Source organism: Xenopus laevis, chromosome 2S (genome assembly GCF_017654675.1).
Source record: "Xenopus laevis strain J_2021 chromosome 2S, Xenopus_laevis_v10.1, whole genome shotgun sequence".
In the NCBI taxonomy this organism is placed as follows: Eukaryota; Metazoa; Chordata; class Amphibia; order Anura; family Pipidae; genus Xenopus; species Xenopus laevis.
The window spans coordinates 7,797,536-7,817,645 of record NC_054374.1 but is presented as its reverse complement, the minus strand read 5'-3'; the positions used below and the strand labels follow the sequence as shown (position 1 = coordinate 7,817,645).

The window sequence follows — 20,110 nt, the reverse complement described above, 5'->3', positions numbered from 1 at the left end:
GAGAAGAGCAGGGTGGGCTTCCATCCCTTGCTCCATGTAAGGGTTTTGCAGCTGCCAAGCTAAAGGCAGTTAGAGGTAATTAACTACCGGTATGTGGTAGTTAAAAGGAGGTGTGGAGCAACACCTCAGTGCTGCTTCCCCACAGAGACCTCCTGGAGTGGAGGAGGATGACGGACCATGGAAAGGAGTGCTTGTGAGCACCAGGGAACAAACGTGTGATTCCCCTGAGTTGGATAGAGCTCCAATAGTCTGGAGAGAGGACAAGAGAAATCTGAGCAAACAGCTCTAGAATCCCTCTCTGTTTGTTTAGGATAGCAGCTGCCATATTAGCTTGGTGTGACATCAATTCCTGCCAGTCTCTCCCTGCTCACTTATAGCTCTGGGCTCAGATAACAGCAGTTTGGGGGAGGAGCAAACTGAGCATGCTCAAGCCCTAGCCCTGGAGGTTTAAGCTGAAAACAGGAAGTCTGATACAGAAGCCCATGAGTACACAATAGAAGGAAAGAAATGTGCTGTTTCTTTTGACAGGGGACTCAGAGCAGCATTACTTTGAGGGTTTACTGGTGTATTTTTATAGACCTTTCTGATAAAGCTTACTTTAGCCTTTCCTTCTACTTTAAAGCCATTTTACAAGGTTTTTCTAAACCAAAGGCTTTGCTGTGCCCTGTGATGTGCAACTGGTTATTAAAAAAATCAGGAGGAAGTTTTTAATTAAAATATTTTTTATCTTATTTGTACAGTTATTTAATAATGAAAATATTTACCTGACAGATGATCAGAAATACCAATGACTGGAATTACCATTACAATTACTAGGCTGCTTTGTGCCACAAATTTCATAAATATATGTAGAAGGAAATGGCACATTGAGCTTAATGTTGAATGTAAGGTTCCTCCACCCCCACCCCCAAAAACTTGTGCAGTCCTTTGTGTCCTAAACAAATGTTGCCGGGTGATGCCACACAATAAAAAAAAATCATTTTCTTCTAAGTATTTTTGTGAATTTTGGGGATTGTGTTCTGTAAGTGGAGTTTAATACTAGATACAGTAGTTATATTTTATTATAAGGCAGCACAGTGGCTCATCCAAGATTAGTCACAGGCATCCAAGAATAAATTCTTGGATGCCTGTGACTATTCTTGGATGCCGGCTACTATTCTAAGGCGCCTGGCGACTATTCTTAGACACTGGCGACTATTCTTAGACGCCAGCGACCGTTTTTGCGCTTGACCCGAGTATAAGCCGAGGTAGCGTTTTTCAGCATATTTTGGGGGCTGAAAAACTCGGCTTATACTCGAGAGCTTCCAAGAATGGTCGCCGGCATCCAAAATCCGAGACGCCGGCACCTCCAATGGGAGCAGAAACCCTCAATTTTTTGATTGAAACTTACCAGAAGCTGCTGCATTTCTCACCCTTGGCTTATACTCGAGTCAATAAGCTTTCCCAGTTTTTGGAGGTAAATTTAGGGACCTCGGCTTATACTCGGGACGGCTTATACTCGAGTATATACGGTATGTGCAAAGATGGACAGGTTGCCATTTTTTAAAGGCAGAATGCACTTTATTTTCCGATCATTTCAGCAAGAACATACCCACTGCTCACAGGTGCAGATATTTGGGAATGGTGGGCATACCTGCACATGTTGGGCCTGCCATGTAAAGTATGTCACATGACACACACCTACCTACACCTATAGAGGTGCTCCATACTGGGACTGCTGGAATCCATAAGCACTTCAAGTATGGCATTCCAATGGGCACAATTCCATACTAATTAACATACCATAAATAAAAATAATAAATTGGTTGATATTTGTCAACGCTACTTTTTCTTTTTTTTATAATAATAAAAGTGTTTTAAATGTATTGTCCTAGACATGTGAGCACAATGTGCGGCTGTAGCTTTAACCGTGTGCTAAATAAAACTCTGCTTTGCTGACTGGTATATAAATCAGATTTGATTGGCTTCTTTACTTCAGTATCAATAACCTGTTTGTGTCTGTGTATAATAAAAACTGCAACCCAATGACATTAATCCTTTAACATTATGTAAACTGATACAGAGCTACTTTCAGTATCTAACACCCTGCAGCTACTGATCACCACGTAGACTCAAGAAACCATGTCATAAGAAGAAATACTGCTTGAAGCCAAAGAGAACAGGAGAGACCAGCTTGCTACATCTTTATTACATTTCTGCGGTTATTGCTACTCCTAGCTCTCTCCCAGCTATTCTCAGCGCATGTCCCCTTTTCATTATATTCACTGTAATGTGCTCCTCCATTTTCTTTTCCTTACAAATGAAAACCAAATGAAAAGATCTTGGACTTCTTCCCACTGTCTAAGCTGTAAGTTTCAAATACATTTCTATAATTATATCATTTTTAAATGTTTCCAAACATTTAGTTAGTGCTCATGTAAATCCTGACTTTGCTTTACTTGCATTGCTGTTTCAGCTAGCGACTGCTTTGTCTGAAGGTCTGGCCGAAGAGGAACCGAATATAACACCACTGCTGAAAGTTTGTCACATGAGTGACATGTGATCAGGAAATGCAATGGTAAAGTCTCATTGTGCAAATGAATTTAAAGATAAAAGAACATTTTCTATGTTCATTTACTTCCCACACACTAAGTCCAAACTTAAAGGAGAAGGAAACCCCCTGGGCGCAAAACCCCTCCCCCCTGGCCTACCTGTCCCCCTGGGCAAATGCCCCTAACTTGTTACTTACCCCTCTGCGCAGGTCCTGTCCACTGAGTTCACAGGCGCCATCTTCTCCCACGCGGTCTTCTTCCTGCTTTGACCGGCGTCTTCTGGCGCATGCGCAGTAGGAACATTTACAGGTACGGATCTACTGCGCATGCGCCGAATGTCACGAAGTTTTCCGATTTCACTTTGTGACATTCGCAGTAGACCCATATCTGTAAATGTTCCTACTGCGCATGCGCCAGAAGACGCCGGTCAAAGCAGGAAGAAGACCGCCAGGAGGGAGGAGGGGGCAACACAGGGGAGGGGGAGGGGTTTTGCGCCCAGGGGGTTTCCTTCTCCTTTAAAGGGGATAGAGGTTTCTTTGCAAACAATTGTGTACAATAATTTCAGTTACATTCTAGTCTAAACCATATACACATGAAATATTTAGGCATTTTCCCAAGTTTTGATATTTCTAAGAAAGGAACAAAATTCTGATCCAAATCTGCTTATTTAAATGCGACACATGAAAAATATTGTTATACAGGTATGGGATCCATTATCCAGAAAGCTTTGAATTATGGGGTTGGCCGTCTCCCATAGACGCCGTTTTATTTAATTTTTAAAAAGTGATTTTACTTTCAAAATAAAACAGTAGCTCAATCCAAACGAAGAAATAATTAATCCTTATTGGAAGCAAAACCAGCCTGTTGGGTTTATTTAATGTTTAAATTATTCTTAAGTAGACTTAAGGTATGAAGGTCCAAATTATGAAAGGATCCATTATCTGGAATACCCCAGGTCCTGAGTATTCTGGAAGCACAAATCTTGTTATCCAGAGCAGTAACCTAAAAGAAGTTTCACAGCAGACCATAGAGAATATTTACTTTGCACTCTGGCCATGACTGAAAAACCATAAAAATGTCATATTAAACATATATTTAAATATATATTAAACTGGTTAGGCAATGATAGATATCTTTCTTGGTATATACCTTAGTGATTTCCAACTTGTACCACCATTTTTTCTGGCCCTCCTGAAGGTTTGCACATTGCAAACAATGTTTATTCTTTCTCCATATGTTTAGAATAATATTTAGCAGATTCTTGACCTCATATAAAAGCCAACCCAATAAAGCATCTAGTCATAAAGAAAGATGTGCTTGCAGTGCTGCATAAAATAGGGCCCTAGGCAAATGGGGCAGACCCTTGTGTTTGGCTTTAAAGGAGAACTAAACTGTAAAAATGAATATGGCTAAAAATGCCATATTTTATATACTGAACTTATTGCACGAGGCTAAAGTTTCAGTTTCTCAAAAGCTGCAATGATCCAGGACTTCAAACTTGTCACAGGGGGTCACCATCTTGGAAAGTGTCTGTGACACTCACATGCTCAGTGGGCTCTGATTGGCTGTTGAGAAGCTAAGCTTAGGGCTCGTCACTAATTATCCAGCAGAAAATGAGCTTCCCTGGCTGTAATATAAGCTGATGCTACAGGTTTGCTGATTATTCAATTCTGATGCTAATTGCACTGGTTTCTGTGCTGCCATGTAGTAATTATGTGTATTAATTACTAACCAGCCTTATATTGTGACATTTTTATTCTATGTGTACTGTATATTGTGAGTGGGTCCCTAAGCTCAGTAAGTGACAGCAGCACAGAGCATTTGCAGGGAATCAGCAGAAAAGAAGATGGGGAGCTACTGGGGCATCTTTGGAGACACAGATCTTTACTGCTAAAGGGCTGCGGTTGCCTTGGGCTGGTACAGAAACTCAAAACATAATGTGCAACATTTCTAGCTACTTCTCTAGTTAAGCTTTAGTTCTCCTTTAAAGCCAGTGATTAAAACTGTGTTTGACTCATAGCATTGCATGATTTAAGTTGGTTTTTAGACACCGATATTATACCTGTCCCAGCTGATAACTGTTCAGAGTAGTTTATGAGCAGTGCAACACTATTTTAATTGGTAAAGGCAATATTTATCAGTTCTAGAAATGACCAGTAAACCGCTAATATGGCTTTAATGGACTTATGGCTTTATGCACACAATTTTTTCTAAATACTTTTTGGATCTTTAACAATAATTGTAGTTAGTGAAATCCTAGAGCTTTAGGCCTTTCTGTTGTCTTATATTAACCATAAAGATTTATAGCAAAAATTCGGTTTCACTTAAAAAAAAAAAATCTAATTCCCTGGCTTAAAGGGTGTTCTGTTTATAATCTGTCCATATTTCAACCACCCAGTGATCTTTCAGTCGTTTAATTACTGTTTAGAACCCCTATCCTGATATTTGATTTTCAGTGTGCCTCCTAAAAATGTAATGTGTCACGCTTAATCATGTCTTAAATTGCATTTTTCTCCTTTGGTGGTTTATTTTAAGCTTCAGTAACAATTGCAATATTTCTTTTGCTGTTATGCCCCATCTTCAGTGAAAGATCAGGGTTTTTGTATCTTTGAACTTTTACAGTGTTGCAAGTACCTTTCTCATATGTGACCTAAATAAACCCCCATTTAACCGCCATGCCCCAATGAACAACGTAGTATAAGAATATAAATTAATTGACTTATTTGTTATTTACAGTAAAATAAAGTCATCATGTGCTGCCAGCAGTTATTGAGCTTCTACTATTGTGGAATGTCATGGAAGTGTAGTTCAGTTTCTAATGGAATGCTAAGAACTCACTGCATTGCTCACAACTTATTTATGAATTTAAAAATATATATATATATATATATATACAAAACTTAAAAAAAAAAAAAAAAAAAAATATATATATATATATATATATATATATATATATATATATATAGATCTATAAAGAGATATATTTCTCAACTGTGTTTTTTTTGTTTTTCAGGATGAAGATTTTTCTGCTTGCACTAAAGAAATGTGATATTTACTCAAAAACTATTAACTTAATGCTGTTTGTATATTGGTGTTCTTCATTTCTAAACAGGTTATTCTCTTAAAGGGGTGGTTCACCTTTAAGTTAGGCTTTTGTATGTTATAGAATGTGCTACGCATATCAACTTTGCAATTGGTCTTCATTATTTTTTTTTAAATGTTTTAATTATTTGCCTTTATCTTCTGCCTCTTTCCAGTTTTCAAACAGGGGTCACTGACCTGGCAGGTGAGCACTACTGATCTGTGAGGCTACAATTTTATCACTATTATTACTTTTTATTACTTATTGTTCTATACAGATCCTCTCCTACTTATACCCCTGTCTCTCCTTCAAACCACTGCCTGGTTGCTAGGGTAAATGTGTCCCTAGCAACCAGATGAAATACCAACGTGCAGGGCTGCTGAACAGAAAGCTAAATAATTGAAAAACCATAAAAAGAAAAAAAATGAAGACCAATAGCAAATTGTCTTAGAATATCAATGTCTACATCATACTAAAAGGTGAACATCTCCCTTTAAAGACTAAATAGAATGTCTGCCTATATGAGGAATGGGCAAGTCATGGTTCTTTGTCTAATCACTGAATTTACTGTGCTGAGAATGCATATACTAGATGTTCTTTGAAGGGGTTTGCCTACCTGTCACTGACTGTTATGTAATGTTTGTATAATACTCATTAAAAGTGTATATCAGGGCAGTTACTGGGTTATCTGATCAGTAGATCTTTGGTTATTTTGAAAGCATCAGCAGACATGAATTTATATCCATACGTACTGACTAAAATCCAGTCGAATTACACGATGGTCTGTAAAAACTTGACTTGCTAATGGACCCATACTTGTAGTGAACGCTGAGCAATTTGTACCCATATTGCTACTTGTAGGACTACCTTAGGAATGACAAGGGGGTGCTGGAAGGATATAAAGAAAGTAAATCTATAAGGCAAATAAGATCTTAAGAAGAGTTGGTGACACCTTTATAGAAACTAGAGAAAGGCCTGCAATAATAATATTTGTGAACATCTGTTAATATTTCCAAATTCAAATAGAACATATTTCAGAAATGTATTGTGCCCCTCTATGTTCTAACACTAATAGCTTGAAAGCTTCACGCTCCATGATTCCCGGACTAAACATACAAAGACCATACAGCGTTTGTCAAGCCATTAGTCTTGTAGAAAATGCAATTGATTGATTATGTACATTTTAAGAATAACATGTAAAATCTATACTGTGTAATAAACTGTTATAATACACAAAAGCCATGAATATCCTGTAAATTATATCCTTATAAACAGTGAGTTCTGATGTCATCAGTTATAAACGGTGAGTTCTGATGTCATTTCTGTCACATGACTCACTGAAACTTGTGTATTATAATAAATAAAGTACCCCCAGTTGTAAAATATGAGGATATTAGAAGTTACCTCGGAGTTCCATGACCTGTATAAAAACACTCGGCCTTCGGCCTCGTGTTTTTATATGGTCATGAAACTCCTCGGTGACTTATAATATCCTTATATTTTACAAGAGGGGGTACTTTATTCACTATATTATGCACCGTATTCTCCCAGCTAGTGGAGAGAGCCTCTGCATGGAAATGAAGTCATTTTACCAATGGTTATGAAGCAAATATAAGCAATCAATGAACACAATGAGGGGCAAATTCACTAAGCGCCTAACGCTAGCGTGAATTCGCTAGCGTTGGGCATTTTCGTTACTTCGCAAACTCACTAACGGACGCTGGCGTAACTTCGCTAGTGAAACTTCGCACCCTTACGCCTGGCGAATTTGCGCAACAGACGTCACTACGCAAATTCACAACGTGCGCATTGTTCTGAACGCTACCTTTTACGCCAGACTTCCTTCGCCACTTCAGACCAGGCGAAGCGCAATAGAGTAGATAGGGATTGCTTCAAAAAAAGTTAAAACATTTTCTAAGTCCCAAAAAACGCTGGCGTTTTTTCTATATTATGGGTGATAGGCTGAAAAAGATCGAAATTTTTTTTGGGGCTCCCCTCCTTCCCCCCTACATTTCCTAACTCATGGCAACTTAACTATACAGTGGGCACATGTGTAGGGCAAAATAAAAATTTTATTTGATTTTTTGAAGGTTTCCCAGGCTTGTAGTAGTGCTGCTATGAATACTTCCATTGAAATTTGAATTTGGCGCCGTATGCAAATTAACCATCGCTAGCGTAACTTCGCTTTGCTTGGCAAATTAACGCTAGCGCAACTTCGAAACCTTACGCTACCCCTGAGCGCAACTTCGGATTTTAGTGAATTTGCGGAGCGCTGGCGAAAATACGCCTGGCGAAGTGCGGCGCAGCGCAACTACGATTTTTAGTGAATGTCCCACTGTATCTCTGGCTCCTGTTGCTGATGATGCACCGTGGGTATGTTCCCTTTACAAAATCCTGGCTCACACACCCGCACTGCTGTTTTTAATTTTATGATACTACAAACTACAATAATATTTGAAATTGTTAAGTATGTCACATATTGACTTTATTTAGCACAGCTCATTGCCTTCTTAGCATAAAAAGTATGGTCTCAATGCTCTTGCACGGTTTCTGTTGAAGCCAGACAGAAATGTATTTGCTGTGTTATGTTTAAACCTACAATATTGTAGATTGAACTGTTTCTTCTTAATTTCCTTCTTCCTTAAAAAATATATTCATGCATTAATAGTGTGTAAATTTTGTACTGCAATACTGTTTTAAATATATAGTTATCCTGTGATAAATGAAACAAGGGAAATATGTGCCATTTTGTTCTTGACAACCGCACGGATATGAAACAAAGTAAATCCACCAGACTATATAAAGATCTGGGATGTGTATTCACAGAACAACTGCCAGAAGAGGGCTGTGGGTTTTGCTGCAGACCAAGTTTATATTTGAAAAGCATCAAATCTGATTACTTGGCAATATAGAATATAAAATGTTACTAAAAGAGCTATGGAAATGATGAGGATTAGAGGTTCATCATAGTGACCAATAATGGTTTTACATCATAATAAGGGCAAAAGGGGCATCAAACAAGCAATTTTGTTTTGTGTGTGACATATGTGCCTCCTGGGTTAATATGTATAGTATGTACTCAGTAGAGACTAAGGGGCCGATTCACTAACTTCGAGTGAAGAAAAAAACGTCGAATTTCGAAGTGTTTTTTGGGCTACTTCGACCATCGAATGGGCTACTTCGACTTCGAATCGAAGGATTCGAACTAAAAATCATTCGACCATTCGATAGTCTAAGTACTGTCTCTTTAAGAAAAAACTTCGACCCCCTAGTTCGCCATCTAAAAGCTACCGAACTCAATGTTAGCCTATGGGGAAGGTCCCCATAGGCTTGCCTAAGTTTTTTTTGGTCGAAGGATATTCCTTCGATCGTTGGATTAAAATCCTTCGAATCGTTTGATTCGAAGGATTTTATCGTTCGATCGAAGGATTATTCCTTCGATCGAACGATCGAACTATTTGCGCTAAAATCCTTCGACTTCGATATTCGAAGTCGAAGGATTTTAATTCCCAGTCGAATATCGAGGGTTAATTAACCCTCGATATTCGACCCTTGGTGAATCGGCCCCTAAATTAGATGAAAATCTTTTTTTCTACTTTCATATTTTGCTGTTTCTATGTTGTACATATATTATTTGTTCTGGGCATGATAAGCTTTATTATATAACAACAACATCATACAAAGAGTTTTACATATACTATACAGTGAAACCTCAATTTTATATCAATTTTTCCTCATTTTACTTTCTTTGTGGACCTGCCTATATATTATGCATAATACATTTCCCCTGATTTTCCGTTTTCCCAGATTTCAAACCATTTTTTTTTTACGGTCCTCTGTAAAATGTTCTACTGTACACCATTCACATTAATCCCTGCCTCAGCGGAGCTTACAATCTAATGTCCCTTTCAAATTCACACAAATCTTGGTAAACGTTCTGTGTGCAAACAAAAGAGTATAAGTAACGCAATATTAGTCTCTATTTAAACATAGTGCAAATACAGATCATGTGAGCTTTTAAAACTCAAGGTTTCTGTTATTTGGCAGATGGATGGGAGCTATGAACCATGCTGTTGCTAACCCTAGCTTAATAAGTGTGTTAAAAGTTACAATGCTGCAATGTATCTTTTGAGCGGACTGTTGTGGTCGCATGACCTGGCAGCTAAATTAATTTATTATAATAATAACCCCACCACACACACAAACTTTTCCTAAATTGCTTCATCACTAAAAGGATGTTATTCCAGCTGTGTTTTGAAATGTTGTAATAGTTTTAACTGCCTTTAATTACTGAAACATGAAAATACCCCAAACTGACCATTTCTCCTCTTCCCTGCTTATATTTTTGTGCTTCACACATTAACTCCACATCAGGAGGTACGGTTGCTAAACTCTGCTTATTCATTTACATCATTACCTTCCATCTTGGCCCAACCAACCCAAATATAAACTGCTGAACAGTTACTAAATCTTCCCTCAAATCAACACTAGTCATAGAAGGTTTTTTAATATGCTTGTTTGGTTTCTCCTTTCTCAAGACCAGGTTAGCTTGGACCTCAGTGGTCCATGTTGGGAGGGGGAAACCTAGAAAAAAAATCTAGTGTAGTTCCCTGTTGGGTTATCTACTTACTGTTTTGCTGGCATCCTACAGAGAGCTACAGGTTTCCTGGGTGGTGTCAGCATGGTTTTTGGGGCAACATTCATGAAAGTAGTACAAAACATAAAATCTATGAGACATGTTCCTACTACTTCATAGAGGTAAACAATGCAATGGGGTGGTGGTGGGGTCTTAATTATTTAAGTGTTGTTACCATGAGTGTTACAGGTATAGAATGCCCTAAACCTCACTATACACAAATATATTTCACCCCAAAACGCTTACAAGTTTTTTTTTGTCTGACGCACAGAGGAAACTGAACACCTCTAATAATGTATCTATTGCCATCCATAACATAGCATTATTTAGCCCTGTTTTGCTCCTACATCGGGCATTGAAAATTTCTTGTTATACATGCAGATGGAAAGGAAGAATAATTTAAAATGTTTTAACACAAACACGTTATACAAAAAAACACACGTGCTACTGCTTTATTGTTTTGTTTTATGATTTATATTTTAATGCTGGCAAAGTGTTTTTAAAAATGGAGATTTATTTCAAAGCATTCTAGGAAGGCTGTGCAGACCAGACTAAAAATTTTAAATACATCATACTTTTAGTTGGTAGATAAAAATTCATGTCTAAAGCTGTCGGTACATGGACTGATGACCTGGGAATGCATTTGATCTAACGGGCAGATCTGTAAACTGGCCACATATTTGTTATTATAGTCGTTCCTAAAGCTTTCTGTTCTACATAGTTGCCACAGTTAATGTTTTGATATGTTTTCTGAAAGTGTGAAATCCCCCTTTTTATCTATCACTACCAAATTCCAGAGAATGTTGAAGGCAAAGTCTACTTGGAAGCTTCTGAACACTGCAGATAGCTGCCACCTCAAATAAGTTTATGCTGTTTTAACCACAAAACAGAATTCAGGGGCAGTCTCAAGATTTGTTTAAGCTAACGCAGTTTGACATATCTGTGTTTGTTCTGTAAACTGTATTGGGAGTCCAGACACAGTGGTTGGGAGCTGCCGATGCTTAAAATGTTGGTTCTTTGTAGTGGTTTATGTCCATGGTTTAAATAAAGACTTTTTCATTTTGAAAATATGGAGTGTTTTTAATACTTTGAATGCCCAAGTTTGTTTAGTGGTGAAAGACTTGCACCCTATTACCTTGAGCGAAAACATTGCTTTTATGCTTATTTTTACAAGCAAGTTTTACATTGGGTACATGTGTACATGGATGCAGAACTGGACAATATGGAAATGACTGAATTCCTTTTAGAGTTTGGCATTATCCTCGACTATTGTACTTACAGCTGGAAACCTGTGCATGCTCTCCAAGTTACATATGCAAGTGGTTTGTATCCCTTGCCACATATAATAATGGTATCTTTTGCCACATAATTAATGAAAGTACGCATTCTGGTTTGGATGCATATTCAACTAAATGGGGAGTTTTGTGGATAACAAGTTGTGTAAATCTAGGAAGTGTCATCACTAAAGCAAATAAAGTCTTGCATAAAAAAGGGTATTGACTCAAGGGATGGAATATAACTGACTCTTTATTGGTCCCTGGTAAGGCCTCCCCATGAGTATGCAGTGCAGTTTTGGGCTTCAGTCCTTAAAAAGGATATTAAAGGAACAATAACTTCAAAAAATGAAAGTTTTTTTAAGTAATTAATAAATTATGTATTATTGCCCTGCACTGGTATAACTGGGGTCTTTGCTTCAGAAAGTTTATTATAGTTTATATAAACAAGCTGCTGTGTAGTCACGTGGGCAGCCATTCAAGCACAAGACAAATAGTAGATAACAGATAAGCTACGTATACTGTATACTACAGGGCTTATCAGTTTTCCGGTGTGAGCAGCCACGTCCGATCACCCGCATGCACATAATGAAATTGTGCCACGAATTGCTCATTATGTGCGACATCACATGCGCCTTATGCGCAGGCAATTGACACAATATGGCTGCTCGCACCGGGATCTCCCTCCCACTGCAAGTAGCATAGTGCTTGCGGTGGGCATTTTTAAAAATAAAAAAAACTACTGTTATCCCCCAACGGGAATGCAGACTCTATTAGCCCTCACCTTTGGTTGGGGATAACATTTTTACCCAACAGGTGCCCTTTAAGGAATTTGTAAATAACCATGAAGGGTGAATGGAGACCTTTTCTTTGCAGCCCAACATAACAAAAATTATTTTGCTAAAGAAAGCACCGATGACATTTATTAGTACGTTAGTCACTTTATGGACCGAAAGTGTCATTGCCTTAACTGACCTAGCAGAAACATTAATATGTGTGGCTAGGGGTTTAGGAAAATTTAACTTTTATCGTACTTCTACTTTATTGATGAGTTTAATCTTCTGTGACTTATCCTTTAATTGAAGCCAATACTGAACATAAATGAACACCTGCAATTCTTGTATGATTTCTCCACCTAGATGAGCATCAATGAAGACCAAATTAAACAGGAGGATTTAGACAAAAATGATATAAAGCAAAAAAACAACCGGAAGGCATCAACAGTTTTTAAAGGGCCTTTCTTGCATATCAGGTATCTTGACTTTACAGTTTTTGTTGTGTATATATGTACTTTCATCAAAATTAATTTTTCTTGATTTTTTTTCATTCAGAGGCCCATTTATCAAAGGTCGAATTTCGAATTCATGTGAATTTTTTTAAATTCGAATATACTCACAATTCGACTGGGAGGTTAATTAAGAAAAGATTGGAATGTCTAATATTCGATTGAATGGTTCCGACCTGAAAATTCGAATCATATTTGATTCTTGCGAATCAAGTTTTTCTCCCGAAAAAAAACTTGAATGTCAGGAAGGCTATTAACATCTCCAAAATGACCTCTGCCGTTGACTTATAAATGAACTCAGCAGGTTTTAGATGTAGTGACAAAATACTCAGAAATTAAAAAAGTTACGAAACAGAATAAAACAATTCTAACCAAGCAAGATTAAGGGTGGAATAGTAAATTCGAATTTCACACATTTGAATAGTTTATAATGTAAGAATATTCCAGCAATAATCAGTGGCATTGCAGGATCCTCCTATCATACACACTCATATCAATAACATATAACATTATTAAATTAAACATACACAAACATACATCTAATTTTTCATGTTGATGGAATCTGTGCACAAGTTTCTGTGTTCACTATAGTACGTTTGCAATCTGCAAATAGATAGAGCTGTATCTAAAGAGCTATTTAAAAATCTTGTTTGCTCTCTTTTAGTCCAGCAGAAGAGCTGCATTTTGGGTCCAAGGAAAGTGGGGAGCGAAAATGTATCATCGTGCTGAGTAATGTAACAAAAAACACAGTGGCATTTAAGGTACTGTAGATTTTGGAAGCCTTCTGTTTGAGCAAACCCACTTATATTTTCACAGTACAGAATATGTTGATTTTTTTTAAGAAGTTATGTTATTTATTGACATTTTATAAAAAAATTTTAAAATATCATATTTATTATTACGATTAAAAACAGGTCAACTTTCAGTCCTACTAATTGTGGCTAGCACCCAGGTCATTTGAGGATAAATGGTATGCGGAAAACTCCTGGATTGTGTGTTTGTGTGTATATATATATATATATATATGTATATGTATATATATATATGTATATATATATATGTATATATGTATATATATATATGTATATATATATATGTGTATATATATATGTGTATATATATGTGTATATATATATGTATATATATGTATATATATATATATATATATATATATATATAATGTTGTTATACATCTTTTACCTTTATGATCCCTGTAATTCTAACTGTAACAGGAAGTGTGGAAGCAAAGACAGAACTTTGTCCGTTAATTGGCTCTTGACCTAGCAAGTATGTGTGCCCATGGTTTGTGTGCACCGTGAATCATATGATTCCTGGGGGGCACTTTTTTTGGATTCCTGGCACTTACTACTACTTTCTGATACATATATTATCAGTGTTTTATTATGACTGTGCCTGTATTCACAAAGTAGATATACAAGTTCACAAGCTAATAACCCGACCCCCTAGGTGAGGACAACTGCTCCTGAAAAATACAGAGTCAAACCAAGTAACAGTAGTTGTGAACCAGGATCGACGGTTGATATTGTTGTGTCTCTGCACGCAGGTGAGTTGACCAATTACCACAAAAGTTGTTGCATTTTATATGGTTGTGGCATTTTAAAGTATAATCTAGAGATCTATTGTCTTTTTGGAAATGTATCTGTAGTACAGTTTTAGGTCTAGAGTTGCTTTTGGTATATGCTATAGGGCACATTTAGTAAAAGAACAGCTCAGTATAAAAATAAAATCTGGGTAAATATATAGGCTGTGCAAAATAAAAAATGTTTCTGATATAGTTAGTTAGCCAAAAATGTAATGTATAAAGTCTGGAGTGACTGGATGTCTCACAGAACTAGGGATGCACCGAATCCAGGATTCGATTAGAGATTCGGCCTTTTTCAGCAGGATTCGGACGAATCCTTCTGCTCGGCCGAACCAAATCCTCATTTTTATATGCAAATTACGGGCATGGAGGGAAATTGCGTGAAAAATGTTTTCCCCTTCTCACCCCTAATTTGCAAATTCAGGTTCGGTATTCACCCAAATCTTTCACTTCCTGCTTTTTAGCTCTTTAACTCTTAGTTAGTCAGTGACTTTAAGAGGGGCCACATGGGACATAACTGTTCATTAAATGAGCAAAGCACATACAGGGGTTGATTCACAATAGATCTCTTCGAATATCGAAGTCGAAGGATTTAGCACAGATCGAAGGATTATTCCTTCGATCGAACGATAAAATCCTTCGAATCGAACGATTCGAAGGATTTAAATCCAACGATCGAAGGAATATCCTTCGATCAAAAAAAGTTAGCCAAGCCTATGGGGACCTTCCATTGACTTCGGTAGCTTTTAGATGGCGAACTAGGGGGTCAAAGTTTTTTTTAAAGAGACAGTACTTCGACTATCGAATGGTCGAATAGTCGAACGATTTTTACTTCGAATCCTTTGATTCTAAGTCGTAGTCGAAGTAGCCCATTCGATGGTCGAAGTAGCCCAAAAAAAACTTCGAAATTCGAAGTTTTTTTACTTCGAATCCTTCACTCGAAGTAAGTGAATCGGCCCCTAAGTCTGAAGCACAGCATCCCAAGCCATTTTTATTCGCTGGAACATTGGTGCTTCTGGCTAAAAGTAACACAAATACTTGTGCTCAGCCATTATTTCACATTTTATACAACCCAAATTCCACAAAACAACTCTATTACTCTACTCTATACTACTTTATTGAATTGTAAAACGTAGAGCCATTATCAGAATATGGCAGCTGATTTATTTGACACTTCATGGACACCCTAACAAATTAGTGTGATTATTTTGGAAAGAAAGTTCTTTTGATGCAAAAAAATACTAGGCAGAAAGTTTAGAGCTATTTTTCCTAGCCGTTATTTTTAATAATGTGGAAAGTGTCAGGACCTTTCCATTGGAAGATGAGCATTTGATTGATAGCACTGTTGTTAGACAGCACATCCTCTTTCAGCTATCCAGATGTAATCGATGAATGTGTTACCACTTTGTAATCATTTTTCATAAATTTGCACAGACAATAACGCCAGCACTGAATTTCCTTTTTTTTTTTTTTTTCGTCGTTAAAACAGCCTTTGTAGCCTCTCTTCAGGACAGATTCTTAGTAATGGCGGCCGAAATGGAACAGCCCTCCAGTGCCAGCACACAAGAACTTGCACAGTTTTGGAAGGAGCTGCCCAGGAGTAAAGTTATGGAGCATAGGTATATATATATATATATTGTCATGAATATATTTTCCATTGTATATGAAGTATTAATCCCCCTAATTTTTGTTTTTTTAGAGTTCACTTTATTGTTGCTATTTTTTTTTGCCATTTTACAGATTAAAGTTTTATACTGTATAATATTTGACTGTCAGCTCAGCAGGTCTTGCTTAGATTTCTTGTGTCACTGACTGCAGGACTAATTGATTATATAGGTGGAATCTCCAAAAAAGGCCCTGCTCTGCATTATCTGTGTGTTTCAGTCAGAGATGTTACTGGGCCCCACAGCAAATTCAAGTTTAGGTCCCCAAAAATTTGAGCCATACTACCAAGATATATTGAAATTGGTCATTAATTAGGGCCTTAGTTATGCCTGTGGTTCCTAATTGAATGTTAAAAGGTTTGTCTAAGCAAGATAGTTTTGCGTTGGAGAGCCATTTTGTTTATATTGGGTAATAAATGGCGACCAGATTTAGGTTTTTTAAAAAATCAACCAATACTCTCATGACATGGTTGTCCCTTTTTATTAAAGTACAATTTAACATTTAGAACTGGGCCAGTAAGTGTAGGGAAAATGATGGATCCGTTTCCTCCTTTCAGTTTAAAGGGAACATAGGGAAGACTGGCATAGCTCCTAGTACTTTTCTTTTCTCTTTTTAAATTAATAAAATATATCAAATTGGAGATTGTACCCCGCTGTGTCCTTTTTTAAGGTGATAAGTTGCTGAGAATATACAACCTTTTGATAATAGCTCCTAGTAAGACAAGAAAGTTCAATTTTGATATGGGGTTAGTGAGCCTATAAATTAGACATTTGCTTAAAGGAAAACTATACCCCCAAAATGAATACTGTGCACTGTGAATCATACGGTCCCAGGGGACGGCCCTTATTTTTTAAAATGCCAGTTTTCTATTTATGATTACCCAATGGCACATACCTAAAAACAAGTACATTATTATGAAAATAGTTTATTTACATGAGGCAGGGTTTTACATATGAGCTGTTTTATGCAATATCTTTTTATAGAGACCTACTTTGTTTGAGGGGTATAGTTTTCCTTAAAGTTTCAAGCCGATGAAAAATTAATTTTGTCTCCCATTTAGTCCTCTTTCATCTTACAAGGGTCACTGATATATTCAACCATAAAGCAGCTCTAATTTGGGGTTTAAGAGCACGTGGGCCATAGTTCAACTGAAGTAAATAATTAAAAATTCCATCAAATACAAATATCAAACAGCTTTCATCACGTATGGTCTCATGGACAGTTTGCAGAATTATATTTCCCTGTATCACCGAATGATTTGTCCTTAGACATTGCACCCATCAGCCTAATCGTCGGTGCCTCTGGGGCCCATTTATCAACACTGGCAGCTATAGGTAACTGCCCATGGGCAACTTTGCCCAATCGGTGATATAACAGAGAATCAGAGAGGGGGAGAATAATAATAAAGATAATCCATGTTTTCAAGGACAATATTTGTCTATAACTTTATCCTTGTAAAGGAAACATTATTGCAAGGTGTCAACACCTCTCAAACCATAAAAAAATGGTTTCCCTATTTACAGACTTCACCTTGAACAGAGAAATAGATACAGTAGAAGAATAAATAGAAGCATGGCAAAGTAATTGACCAAATGGAATTCTGTCCCTAAGGGCTAAACTCCACTGGAGATTTTGTAGGATTGTGTCACACCGACAGATTTAATCCTACAGGTCACACAGTATCTAGTCACATAGGTCAAATTATAATGGGACTGATACAAAAAGCTGTGTAAGCTACATGGAACATTTTCCATCCCATGTGTCAGGACTGTCGGATGTGAACTCTGAGTCTTAAAGGGATACTGTCATGGGAAAAAACATTTTTTTCAAAATGAATCAGTTAATAGTGCTGCTCCAGCAGAATTCTGCACTAAAATCCATTTCTCAAAAGAGCAAACAGATTTTTTTATATTCAGTTTTGAAATCTGACATGGGGCTAGACATATTGTCAATTTCCCAGCTGTCCTAAGTCGTGTGACTTGTGCTCTGATAAACTTCAATCACTCTTTACTGCTGTACTGCAAGTTGGAGTGATATCACCTCCTCCCTTTACCCCCCCCCCCCCAGCAGCCAAACAAAAGAACAATGGGAAGGTAACCAGATAACAGCTCCCTAACACAAGATAACAGCTGCCTGGTAGATCTAAGAACAGCACTCAATCGTAAAATCCCATGTCTCACTGAGACACATTCAGTTACATTGAGAAGGAAAAACAGCAGCCTGCCAGAAAGCATTTCTCTCCTAAAGTGCAGGAACAAGTCACATGACCAGGGGCAGCTGGGAAATTGACAAAATGTCTAGCCCCATGTCAGATTTCAAAATTGAATATAAAAAAATCTGAATTCTGCTGGAGTAGCACTATTAACTGATGCTTTTTGAAAAAAAACATGTTTTCCGATGACGGGATCCCTTTAATCTGACGATATAAAATCTGAAATTGAAACACATTGATGTAGATGCATGAACAAACTACACCATCCGACTTTACATTATAGCTGTAGGGGATTGGATTTTGTAGGATTCAACAAATTTCATAGTGTTGCATGGCAAGATCAAATATAGTCTGAGCTACAAAATCTCCTGTGTAGTTTAACCCATACAGCCAAGAAGTCCTCTGCATTTAACCCATTATCAATATATTTAAGACAGAGACATTTTGTGCATACAGCTACTAAAAAATGCCTTACCCTTTAAACAAATCAGGGATTGTTTGTCCATATATTGCAATATATTTAAGCTGAACAACTACGTCAAAGTCATCCCATATCTGGCCAGTCCTATGCTCAATTTTATCTGATTCATTAAGAATTCTATTGCTTTATTATACATTTTGCACAGGGACTAAGTTTTACCTGCAACTTACTTTCTGCTTTCAAGGTTAAAACTCCCAAATGTGGTTGCCCTTTTATTGGCACATTTGTCTAAGCAAGAAATGGTGTTTAAATATGACATTTCATTAAAACACTTTCCTGACAGTCGGAACAAATCAATTCCATTAGGATCCTTCAGTGCACATTTTAGATATCTGCCTATAGTTTTAAAATCTGTACTATTTTTCAATGTACGGCAAGTTTTGTATTGAATTGAAATCAATTTAATTTTTCAATGTATATTTTGTATTTAATTGAAATAAATGAATTTTTCCTTTTTTCTCCCTGTCTCTCCCTCCCTCTCTCTCTCACACAGGTTAAGATGCCATGTTATTGAAAATAGCAAGCCATCGTCATTAATCCTGAAATCAAACACCTTAAACCACACTATATCAGACAGTGACGATTTGCATTTTAAGGTATATGCTTCAGATTGGTCAGTTCATTGACCAATCACTGCACACTGCATGCATAATCATCTCTGATACAGTGCACACAATGCTCAAATATTCATCATTAGTTGTTTTGTTTTTTTAATATTTCACAAAATCTAAATCCAAAATCAACAAGACACTTAACACCTGATACATAGTAAATATTTTTCCTGGGAGTGGAATAATGATACTGCAGTGATGTGGGGCTGGTATGAGACCCGAGGATTTTTCAAGTTTGGGCTGTAGCATGCGCATCTTCATAGGGTTAAGGTTTGATGCAGGTTTCTATGGACCAGCTGCAGCACACATAACTTTTAACTCTTTGTTGCATCTGGTCTCCTTGACCACCTGCCAGTTGTTAGTGGGATAATGTTGTGCTGAAGCTGTCCCCAACTGACGTAGTTCACTGATAGAAAAGTCCCTTCTCAAGCTCATGCCCTGGTTGGATAGAAAAGTCCCTTCTCAAGCTCATGCCCTGGTTGGATAGAAAAGTCTCTTCTCAAGCTCATGCCCTGGTTGGATAGAAATGTCCCTTCTCAAGCTCAGGCCCTGGTTGAGAAGAGACCGTTGTGGAATGGAAAAGTCCTGCCCATTGCCTCACTAGTTTACAGGTCTTGTATAAATAGGTATCTCTGCAAACCAGTGGTATCCACAGCTCCCCATATTCATAACTGTTTTCTGATGGGTTCATTGCAGCGATGTATATCTTTTCTTTATTTCTTGAATATGT

At 37.3% G+C, this 20,110-nt stretch overlaps 1 protein-coding gene across 1 annotated transcript in view; it reads left to right on the top strand.

Annotated features, from left to right (window-relative positions):
• The window catches only part of mospd2.S (motile sperm domain containing 2 S homeolog), a 62,060-nt gene that overhangs the window by 39,329 nt on the left and 2,621 nt on the right, over positions 1-20,110 (top strand). The window contains 5 exon segments of the mRNA NM_001095457.1: positions 12,663-12,775; positions 13,473-13,569; positions 14,276-14,372; positions 15,901-16,030; positions 19,263-19,365. Coding sequence (NP_001088926.1) covers positions 12,663-12,775; positions 13,473-13,569; positions 14,276-14,372; positions 15,901-16,030; positions 19,263-19,365 — 540 coding nt within the window.